This window comes from Leuresthes tenuis, unplaced genomic scaffold (assembly GCF_036924035.1).
Source record: "Leuresthes tenuis unplaced genomic scaffold, fLeuTen1.0.hap1 SCAF_14, whole genome shotgun sequence".
NCBI classification, from domain to species: Eukaryota; Metazoa; Chordata; class Actinopteri; order Atheriniformes; family Atherinopsidae; genus Leuresthes; species Leuresthes tenuis.
In genome coordinates this window covers 14,110,531-14,122,540 of record NW_027325368.1, presented here as the reverse complement: position 1 = coordinate 14,122,540, position 12,010 = coordinate 14,110,531, and the positions used below count along the sequence as shown (strand labels likewise).

Below are 12,010 nucleotides of genomic sequence, written 5' to 3'. Positions count from 1 at the left end.
AGTGTCTTGTTATTCAGAGTAGTTACAGTGCTATGAGCTGCTCCACAGAGTCTTTTCAAAACAAATCTGAAAGCTTCAACAAATGTTATGCTGCTTGTGTGTCACTACTGATGAATCATTTTCTGAGACAGACAGATGCTAATGTCCCATTCGGCAAAGGCAGAAGAATCTTCTTCTTGGTCCCCCGGAGTGCTGGAGGCTCCCTAAATAGGCCTAGCGCGAGCGTGTGTAGAATGGGACCGCACAGGGTGATGGGTAATGGAGTCATTAATAACACAGACCTCCCTTAAGATGCTCAGATGTTCGTTAGTGAGAGCCACGAGGGAGTGAGGAAAAATAGGATGCAATTTGATACAATGAAAAAAAGCAGCGTAAGCTTTTGATGGTGATTTTGTTTATGCTGTCATAGGTCTTGTCTGATGGGTTAATTGTGCTCTCTCTCACACACACACATTAGCATACGGACACAGAGAGGCCTTTTAGATGGAGCCACAATGAAGCCATTTCCTCATACAGTTTTTAATATTTCCATCACATGTGCAACACAAAAAAACGAGGTCTGCCAAATACAGAACTCCATATTTGTACAATACATTTTAATAACATTGGAGATAACTGTCCTTCTGCTGCAGGAGATGGTGATTTCCTGTAAACTGTGTACGAACAATTCTCAATCAAAATGTCAAAACATTAGAGTTTCATACAAAAGTGCATCTCAGGTTCAATGAATGCAAAACATTTACATAACAGAATGGATTAAAGTTTTATATGATGCCACAGAGGCTTCCAGCTTGAGCAGAGGGCAATGAAACACTGCAAAGAAATAAAGACATGTATGTGGGCACTCTCCAGGAGAGCCAGGGAGTTTTATATACCTGTGGTATATCCCCGAGAAGGACTCAATTCTTTTTATTCTCCTTGACCCCAAATTCAAATAGACCCCCCCACATTGCAAAAAAAAAAAAAAAAAAATATATATATATATATAGAAATAAGAAAACAGAAAAAAAGAGAAAATTCCAGTAATCTCCGGGCTTCAATGCGCAGTAAACATTAATAAGAGAAATGTACAGGTTGAATCAGTGGGCTGAAGACTTCCCCATGCTCTGAGAGCCACATGTGAGCTTCACGCCTCTGTTCATGAGCCAACCAGAGGGAACTAGCCTTTTCCAAATCTGTGTCACTGCGTTTGCATATATCAGCATCCCATCCTCTGTCCTGTTTTTCTCTTCTCTGTGTTGTTTTTTTCTTTTCTTTTTTCCATCTTTCATATGAACCCCAGCACAGGCAGTGCAGATTTGTTGTGCCGTCGTTCACAGCTGGTCCTCTGGCAGCCATATTACTGTATGATAGACACACAGACAAGTTTTCTGCCTATGCTGGTGAATGAAGCTTCTCTACCACATAATGATTGACCATGTCTGGATACAGAGCTGGATACAGAGTGGCGTACTGCGCAGTAGGAGTGCCACTGATGAAAAGAGTCCTCCTGACATCTCTTGCCAGTTCCTACAGTTTCTCATGCTCTCAGTGGCACCCTGTTTCTCCTTTACACAACTGGTTAAGATCCATCTTGTTTGACTGACAATGTAATTGCCCCACCCCCCCACCCCCATTCCCTCTTTACTCTTTTTTTTTTAACAAACATTCTGAACTGTACATTGGCAAATACTGTATAAGATTGCAATATAGCTGTAGTTAAGCAACACGTAAAGAATTCTATGTACAAACAAGTTGGCCTTTTATTTAATGGTCTTCGAATGGTTAGTAAAGAACAGAGAGCTTTCTTTTATGTCCCCCTCTCCCTCTTTTTCTTTTGTTTTCTTTGCTTTTTTTTCTTGCTGTGGCATGGTTTCTTGTGGTGTGACTGAATCGCAAGTTCAGTGCAAGACAGTCAGTGGGAAACTGCACTGACGGTAATTGGTGGTCAGACATTATTCTGTGCGTCATGTGATCCTTGTTCTCGGCCATGGCGCTGAGCTCTTCCATGTTAGCTGCTGTGCTGAGTCAATGTGTGGTTCTGTAAAGACACAAAATGCACAGAGGATTACATACACTGGATCAACCTTTTCTTTTTCCTCTCTTCTTTTAAACATGTCCATCCTCTCTTCCAAAACCCTTCACGTTTTTCAAGCTCTCTGCAGTTAATTTCAAATGCTGTGATTGACGAGTGCTGTTTTTTGATAATGTTGACGTTTGAACATCATCATCACTAGGCTGTCATTACACAGATCCAATTAATGTTCAGAGTAGTCAAATCGGTGTGTGGATCAATAGCAGGTGGCTTTGGGACTGAACATATTGAAGCCCTGGTCAAACACAAAGACACAAGACTGCTGACAGATAACATCCAACTCCTCAGAAATCCTGCCTCCCGATCAAAGGCTGTATCCATGGCAACAAATCCATAACAAGGCACTGACACACCTGATGGAATATCATCCTTGGAGACCTGTTTATCCGACGCCTACATTTATTAAATGTGCTGCACTGCAGAGAAAAAAAGTTAAGAAATACCTCAGGTGCAGGTGAGGCCACTGATGATTTGATCCTCCACACCTCTATAAGTATGTAACAGTGCACAGTTCACCGTGACAGGATAACAAGCTGACAATATCACTCTGTTATGCCGTTTCTCCCAAATATATGCAGGCGCACACACACAGACTGTTGAGAGTGGTTGTAGTGGGGCAGCTGTGCCAGGTTCTTTAAAGGGAGTGTGGACCAGGGGGTGTGTAACTGGTGTCCCTGGTGGGCTGAATCCAGGTCATCTTTTGAAGTGACTGCTAATCCCTTTAATGCAAACTACATGCCCCACTTGCTGCGCTCTGTTTAAAACATGGCCTTGGACTCTCTAAACTGGCATGGACTAGACACACCTGTCACAGAGTCATCACCACACATACATGCACAAATCAACACACACCTCAGCGCACACATGTCTTTTGTCCAGGGCATAGGCACAGATATAAGTACGGCAAGATTGTGAAATTACACTTAGCGTGCATTAGTTGCTACTGAATATCAAGATTATGGAACCGAAGTGAGAAGGTTTACCAAAGCAGTCACCTTCAGTCCTGCTGGTGCAGAATCCCTCAGGCAGTACTGAGAGACGCCTATTAGCCCCCCTTGCATTCATCTCTTCCCTTTTTACCCTTTCAGCGGCCTCCATATAAGCATTTAAACACCTCGACAGCTTTCCTTTCAGCTAGGGCGATTACTTCCCGACAGGTGGGGTAATAAGCTGTTTGACGGGGAGCAGGATTGTGACCCCTGTACAGGTTAGCATGGCGCGCCTTGCTCTCCCTTTTTAAAAGCGGCAGCTCCGGACAGCTCCTCTGCTTCCCTCTCTTCTCTCTCGCTAAAATAAAGCTCCTTTAAGTGAGTCTGGGAGGAGACTCCCCAAGGGATGCTCTCTCTCCTCTCCTCACCCATCCTCCTCCCCCTACACACACTCCACCAACCCCCCCAGTGAAGACATCCATGGTGTTGCTGAGGAGGGACAGGAGCACAGCAACCTTATTAATGAATGCGGCCCATTACCCGTCAGCCTGGCTCCTTGGCGACTCCCAGAAGCCCCTGCAGTACGTGACTTCAAATGGCAGGATATTGACACGGGCAGAGCAAAGCGGCTAGAACTCAGTGTGTGCGCCTGTGCTATGTGTATGTGTGGAAAAGAGAGAAACACAGAGAGAAAATTTGTGCTCAACTGAGTGTGCATGCCTTTGTGTGAGTGCCATTTCGTCTAGGTATGTGTGTGTATGTGCGTGAGTCCGGACCCCAAAGGAATGTAGCTCCTTGGATATAATGTAGGGCTCGTAACAGCTATTAGAGGGGAAAATAACCCCTCTGGGGAATGACTCCCCCCTTTGAATGTCCCAGCTCTGTCTGACACACACTGCATTCTACCTTTTCCTTAAACATGCCAGGAGTTTTCTCACTGAGGGCTTTCTCAAGGACGGTGTTAAACGACTTCAGCGGCTGTGGCAGCCATGCAGACTAAAGGGAAATAGAGGAAAGAGGGCGAAAAAAAAACTTTAAAAGAAAATGAAACTGATACCTTTATCTCTGTGGATACTGAACTCTGCAGAGTAGCTATAAACTCTTCTGTGTTAGAGTAAGGAAGGTGGAAAAAAAAAAGGGAGAAGGGAGGGAGTAAATTCACTTTCCAATCTTCATCCTTGTCAAGTTCTACCACTGCACAAATGTTCTAAGTGAAATACCTAAGTGTGCAACCACAAATTAGATGTAAAACACACAATTCATTCACGCCTTTCTCAAGAAAATGACCAAAATGTCCAGTGCCTGAGCATGAGGATGTCCCTTATGGTGTCACAAGAATCACTGCAATTTAGGATTAGATGCCCTCCATTAAGCCTTTTAGCTCTCATCCTAACTCCAATTTTATTCCCACAGAAACTCTGCCATTCCCCTTATCATCCATTTCCCTCCCTTATATCCAACCCTTAATCTCCTCCTCGATCCTTTCAACCACCTGCTGGCCACACAGACCTGCTGCAGACCCAGTAACCACCAGTGATCAGGTAAACCATAGCACTCAATTCTCCACTAAATTAAATTTTGCACTGATCAATAACATGCACCCACTTCTCTTTTATGAAGACTGGCTGCACTAGCTCAAAGTGAGCCCCTTCCTTCTGTTTTCTTCACTCACCGGCTCTGTGCCACCGTTGAACCACCACTTTCATCTGATTACATCACCCTACTGCAACACCCTCAGGGGTAGTGGAAGAGGAGGGAGAACACCCGGCAGGGGTCTTGTGTACCCCTGCAAACAGGTGCAACATGTCTTATGAATTTAATGCTGCTGCAGAGAAGGAGAGGGAGCGGGAAATGGGGAATGATTGGGGAAGAGCAAGATGGCTGGAAAGCTGATTTATAAACTAATCATTCTTTATGTCGTTCCCCATCACTCTGGTCTCCATCAATAGCACCCGGTCTCCAGTGAGGCAACAGAGGTGCATCTCTTGCATCAGCTCTGCAGAGGAAGGCCAGTGGACTTGCAGGCACAGCCTCTCTTTCATCTGATCTCGCCGTATTAGAGAAAATCTTCAGACTGTCCAACATCACAGAGAGAGGATGTAAAGCTTAACCGTAACGCTAACAAAGTTTGATTAGCATAATGTTAATACCTGCTGAGCACATGTTAAGCGCATTGTGTCGGCTCTTCTACCTGGTGTTAAACAGCATATAACATTATAGTGAGGCTTTATTGAGTGGCTAGACAGCTGAATGAGCAATACTGACTCTTTAGGCCAGGGCGCTATCATGGTTTCTCAAACAAATAAAGTAGTGTGCACTGCACACGAGCCCTTAACTACAGCAGTGAATTGACCAGAATCTTTCACATAACGAAGAGTTCAAGTTCTAATAGTCTTCAAAATTAAACAATTTATGTACAACATATACCGCAGATTTTTTTTTTTCTTATAATCAACATTGCTGCATTGACTAAGATTTGACAATAGCATTAATGTATTAGTGTTAGAAAAAAATCTAAACGTCACCCTGTATTTCCATTCCTTTAGTATTGCTTATTGTGGCAACTGAATTGCATCGGTAGAATAACATGCTTCTGTGTTTAGTTATGAGAAGGAGTTGAGTGGCACAGAGAAAACAAATGACATATGAAAACAAACAAACAAAAGAAAATGACATGCAACTTCAAAAGTAAAACATAAATCAGATGTTGTGAATAAAATTTGATTCATGGTTAACAGTCCTTTAAGAAACCTTTTAATTAGAGGAGTTCAGCATACCCATTAATCACAGCAGCTAACGTGACTTCTTAAGTTTATCTGTGATTGAAAATTTGAAGAGCAGTCAAAACTGCAAACATCCCCTTCTAAGCTTTGATTAAAAGCATTGCACGCCTGACAGACAGCAAGCCTGCACCTTACTCTGCAACTGGAGTAAGGAAAGTGTGCATAAAACCACTGAGACCTGAGCACACGCATAGTCATTGCTCAGGAATTTAATTAAGGCATAAAAGAAAGTCACTAAATGATACTAAAACAAAGTACCTGTGATCTTTTTGCAGGCTGAAATCACTTAAATATTCAAGGTTATTTATGTTTGTGTAATGACTAAAAAATTAATGGTGGACACGATACAGTAATGACCCCACTATGTGAGATACCCGCCGCAGTGTGAAGTGTTTTCTTGTTGCTTGAAACTACTCTGGGGAAAGACAGGAGTGTTGCATTCTGTCTTGATCTTTAATGGTGTGTTGAACTTAGTCCTGTATTGACTCTTTCCTCCCTTTGTGCTTTCTGTACTGTTGACCGGTCCACTGAGGGAGTAATCCTTCCTGCTCTGACCTCAGGCCAGGCTTACTGCTGGCTAGTTTAGCCAAAGAAGAACACAATCAAATAAATAAATAAAAAAGCAGTTGGCATTCTCCACAGTCATCACTTATCAGGCCATAGGGAGGGTTGTACCACTGTTGTACCACAATCAGCTTGGTCTCCTTGGTAACAGACTGTCTTGTTTGAAGTGAGTTTCCCAGGGAGTTGTGGTCATACTGTAAGAACACTAGGCAATGACAACGGCAATGGATTTCAGTATATTTCTGTAAAAATTATATATTACAAATCCATAATGTTTGAAATGCTTTGATTAGATGTCTAACCACCAGCAGCTAATAATTCTGAACTGTAACCGGAGATGACGGACCACCCTTTTTGTGGGTTGGTGCTTTGTACCTCCAAATGATACTCATTACCCTGTCTAAGTAGACAAGTGAATGGTACTAGAAACACACTATGCAGTGATCCCGCTGTTTGACTGAGGTAGCAAAACAACTGCACAACTGCTGTGTTATTATGGGGCCTCATTAAGTGAGGAGAGAGTGGGAGAAGGGGAGAAGGAAAGAGGAGAGGCGACGGAGAGAAGGCCAGCGAGGGGGAGAAAAAAAAAAGAACGAAAATGAAAAAAAAAACACAAGAGAGCGATACAAACTGTATTCTGAGGTGATAGCAACACACAGATGCCTTTCCAGCCAAAATGAAGACTATGACTAAAGAACCCAATTAAGGGCTTTCTTAGGGGAGCCATCTTGGGAGGGGGATGGGTCTTCCTGGGACATGAGCCCTGGGCTACATCCTCTAATTAGACAGAGCGAGGGGGGAGGATCTCTGCCTGTCTCTGGGAGGGAGATGGGGTCCGTGGGGTTCCACGTGTCAGTCCCAGAAACAAAACACAATTACTTTCACATTTAACCACTTCAGTCGGGGACAGATTTTGACGGGGGATACTACGGAGCGTTCCCCTGCCTCTCCATTGCTGCTACAGAAGATGTGTCATTTCACAAATGCAGAGAAATAGTTATTTGGGACTAAATTTCGCATTTCTACATTTCCACGAGAAGCTGGGTGATAATCTGCACTGTTTTCCCACCCAAATGGAAAAGCGAATCAGAAAATTAACTTGTAATTGACACAGAATTGATCCTATTCAAAATGCTTTCCCAAATCTGAAGAGTTAAATCACTTGGGTGTTATGATGAGTAAATACAGAATTCTAGGGGGAATAATTGTTGTAATGCTGTTTGTTCTGGCCTCTGCTACATTCTGTTAACATCAACAGCACAACAGGCGCTTGGAAATCAAATCACTACACAGGGAGAATTAAACCTGTAGTGAGTTTCCCGAGAAGCACTTAAAATGGTGTTTATCAAAGTTGTTGAAAAAGTCAACTATGAAAAGTAAAAGAGACGTGTTTGAGGGAGAGATCCGGTGATGGATTGTAGCACAGTACACCAAGCATCTCCTCTTTGTTTGGATTTAACTTTCCCTTGTGGTGCAACAGAGGAAAAAGAAAAAACGAAGAGCTCAAAGGCTTCTGGGAGTTTTTGTCATGTCTCCCTCCAGACAATGTGTTTGCATGCACATATCAGACCCTGAGAGAGATGAAGACAAAGACAAATACATAGAGCACGCACACAGATGTGTACCCACAAACATAAGTCTCACAAGCACACTGAAAAAGAAAAAAATCCCCTCAGGATCATTAGGTCTGTCATGCTGTCTAATTCTGATCCACCTACAAAACTAGAACACAACTATTGTGATACATCACAAGTCATCTAAGGGTGTTTATGTCCCCATTTACAGTGTAAAGCAGTGCATGTACACTGTTGTACATAATTATAAATAAGCTTAAATACTGATCATGATGCCTCACAAGTCAACATAATTTTTTCTAATTCACTGTTGTTTTATTTTGTCGAGCAACTTTTTGAAATGGTGACAGAATTCTGAGCACCTGGGGTGATGAAGAAGAAAACAAGTTGTCATATAAAAGGAAATATAAATATATATATGCAACTTTCAAATGCCTGAGGAGCTGTCACACTTGGCAGATCAAGACATTCACAGAGAATATGGTGTTTGAGAGCCACTTGGGGACAAACGCACATAGCTTTGCTTTTGTATGACACATTTGGGACTTGGGGCAGTTAGGGCATTTTGTGGGGGGCATATTTTAAAATTCATTAAAAAATACAGAAAAACTTCTGGGGAATTAGGTCTCTTGTGTAATAGTGAAGAATGTCATTAAAAGGAATGGGAAAAACTAAAGGCCTCGAATATTATTTTCTATGAGCCATCATTAGTAGAAATAGCAATAGTGTTTGATGCTTTATAATGTACAAATACTCCACTCTGTTGGGTCTATCTCTTCTCTTTTCCTTTCCCGTTTTCTGCCATGGACAGACAATATGACAAACATAGCTGTTTACACTGACCTGGTGACCATGAAGCCAATAAATATGCTTAATTAAAACAGTGGAATTGGCCACAGCTTGGCAATAATGGCTATCACATGGGGAGAGGAGAATCTCATTTGAGAGGGGAAGTAGAATATGATGCAGATGTGCTCTTGTCACTTTCAGCACTCATTAAGGCCAGGGAGCTTTGGCTTGTCTTTGAAGGAATCCTTTTAAAAAAGACACTCCAATTAAGGTACGTGTCCTGCGGGCGTCTGAGGAGAGGGAGAAGTCATACAGTACCCCAGTCCTTCCTCTCCTTCGTCGATCACGGCACGGCACAACACACGACTTACAATCTCATGTCACGTCCAAGGAATGATAATGAAATTGGAGAATGGAGGGAATAAAAGACACCCCAGCTTAAAAGGAACTAGGGAGTCTCGTGCAGAAAATGTCATCTTCCCTGTTGTGTAACTTCAATCTCATTGTCTTGTCTTTGGAGGACTGGGGATCGTTGGGAGACAATCCTCTGATTGCAGTCCTCCAGTAGTTATTGCAATACTGGAGCTGAACTTGTGTGTTTCCTTACAAGTGAACTGCACTCATAGAAATATCACATTTAAGCTGTAGCTAATACTGTGCATCTATCAGTTAATGAATCTAGCTAATTAATCCAGTCTTGCAGCAAAGGGGCTCAGTTCTTTTTTGCATTGTGAAAGGCTACTGAATCTGAAACTGACACAGAGAGAAAGGAGTCTTTTTTTTCTTGCAAAGTTTCACCTTGCAATATTGTCTTTATTAGAACCCTGGGACATTTTCTCTAGTGAGGGGACAGCTGCAATGAGAGGACAGTGGTGCTGATTTGGATGTGAGTATAAAGTGAAGCTATGCCTGCTAGTTGCTCGAGGGGTGGGCAGTAATTGAGGGTCAGAAAGAGCGCTGCACAGCCAGCCCAGTTGCCCTCCCTATCAGCACCTCATGAAATATCTAGACTTTGCTCCATATTTTAATAGGTTGAGGGAAAGGGATGTGCTGGGTGGAGGCTGTGTAAGAGTGTGTGATGGTGAAGGGGAGTACTCTGGAGAGTTTCAAGGGGAATGGTAGTCCATGCATCTCAGTGCTTATTTTTTGTCTGAGTAAAAAAGTGGAAAGAGAGAAATGGAGGAAAAAGAGGAGAGCAAGAGAGATTATTCTCCACTGGAATCTGGATTCTGGGGCACGGAGGCCCAGGAGTCAGTCAATCTGGTTGGTCTGAGGGGGGCGGCCGGGCGGGGGGTCCTGGGAGGGCTGATTAGACGGATGCTCTCCCATCATCCATCTCGACAGGCTGGCGAAAATTGGCTAGCCCCTCGCAGGGTAGAGTTCACGGGGGGAGGCGGTGGGGGAGGATGTGGAGCGGTGCACTGGATACCTGTCACAGCCTTTGGTCTGTTTCAGGATCTCAGCACCAAATTAATAAAATATCTTTCCTGCTTCCCTTTACCTGCCGTGGCAGCTCTCCCTCTCGCCGCTCCTTCTCCCAGCTTGCACTGGCCCTTTGACCCTTCCGACTACTGTGAGAGATGAGGAGCCCAGGCAGCCGGCGAGCAGGCCAGAATGTCAGGCAGATATAGGGAGAAACTCCAAACTCAAGACCAGGCAAAGAGAAGGAGCTCTCGCTGCTGGAAGACAGCTCCACATCAGACAGACTGACAAACGACTGCCCCGTGTCAGTGAGACATTTTCAAGTGTGATGCTTGGGAAAAGGTAGCTGCAAACAGCGAAATGAAAAACAAGCCTCCAACTTGCACTGTTTCTCAGGTTTTAGCTACAGACTGAAGTCAGGCCACTCTAACATGAGTAAATGTGGGAGTTGAGTGCGAAAAACAGTGATGTGCAAAAACTAAATTGAAGAGAGAACTTAAAATTGACAACAATATTAAAAAAACAAATCAGTTTGTGGATTTTTTCGTATTATGGCCATAATAAACATTACATGCATCTATATGAACTGCATCAGGCTTGTCAGCATGCACTCACATGGGACTGCCTTTAGAGCATGGAACACGTTGAGGATAATGATCATCTTATCCCCCAAGATCATTCCTGCTCTCCTTTCATAACCCCCTGTTTCACAACAGAGTGCCATAGGTCTTTCATGTTCTGTTCTTGTTTCTTCACACAGAGTAAAACAATATAATCATGCATGAAACATCACCTCGGGGAGGGGGAGATCACTTCATTTCAGAAAATGTCAAACAACTACAAAAAAAAAAAAAAAAAAGACAGGAAAACATCCCCAGGTTATTTGAGATTGTTTACAGGTATCTGCTGCAACCCTTTCTATATTGAAAAACACTTGTACCAATGAGAGATGAAAATGTGACAAATAGGGGGGCTTGAAATGAATGAAAGGCCTCAACCTCGGCAGTTTGTTGGCATGTAAAGCTTGTTAAATAATCTTCTCCACAGATTAGTTGCAGGTCGGTGGATCAGGACTTGTTTTATTCATGTTAGCGGTGTTCGAATGACCAGCATATAATGATCACATTCACCTTCCTCCTGGCAGACAGACTTCTGTGTTTACAACCTGAATCTCAATATAAAAATCATCGCCAATCAATGGACACTTCCTCTGGCTATCAGCTAATATACAACACTATATACAAGTTTCAGGTAGATGTACAAGGAGGATGTGGTTTATTGGCTTCTTTCAGCATACCAAGATGGATTAAGAATAATTTCAGTGATTAGATTGAGCATTGTGGTTACACACTATCCATATTTTTGTGATTTAGTTTCAAAAGGTAACAGAAAAGGATCCGGATATGAGAAGTGTGTATGATAGAGAATCCCCCAAACAAAACAGAGCTGCTTGAAAACACCGCAGTGAAATAATATAATAAGGTCTGTTTCATTTTTTCAGGTTCTCCGAGGACCAAAGGAAAAGATTGCTCGAAAATGGATTATCTCTCTAACATTGCGAGTTCATAAGTCCAACTACTAACTTTGTTGAAGGGCAGATATGGTCTCCCAAAGGATGAAGCTCATATTTAGCCACAAGGCCTCCTCTGTGATTAGGAGGGGAGATGCAGGCATATTGACTCGGCTGTGTTTTTTGCCTCTGTACTGTATGTAATTACCTCTTCAAAAATGAGCATTCCACTAATCCTCTAATTCCAGATATTTTAGTGCTCTGCTGGTCTAATAAGCAAATCAAATCATATCTGCACATCACAAATGAGTTTTAGAATCGGACTGAAATAATTCCTTCTGAGTCGCTCATCCCGGTTGGGATGG

The 12,010-nt window shown here is 42.9% G+C and overlaps 1 protein-coding gene across 5 annotated transcripts in view; it reads right to left on the bottom strand.

The window, feature by feature from the left end:
- Positions 1–477: 477 nt before the first annotated feature.
- The window catches only part of znf521 (zinc finger protein 521), an 89,908-nt gene continuing 78,375 nt past the window's right edge, over positions 478–12,010 (bottom strand). For all 5 annotated transcript variants that reach the window (XM_072363290.1, XM_072363291.1, XM_072363287.1 and 2 more), the window contains one exon: positions 478–2,020. In XM_072363290.1, the coding sequence (XP_072219391.1) occupies positions 1,991–2,020 (30 nt within the window). In that variant the 3' untranslated portion in view covers positions 478–1,990. The remainder of the gene's footprint in view (positions 2,021–12,010) is intronic.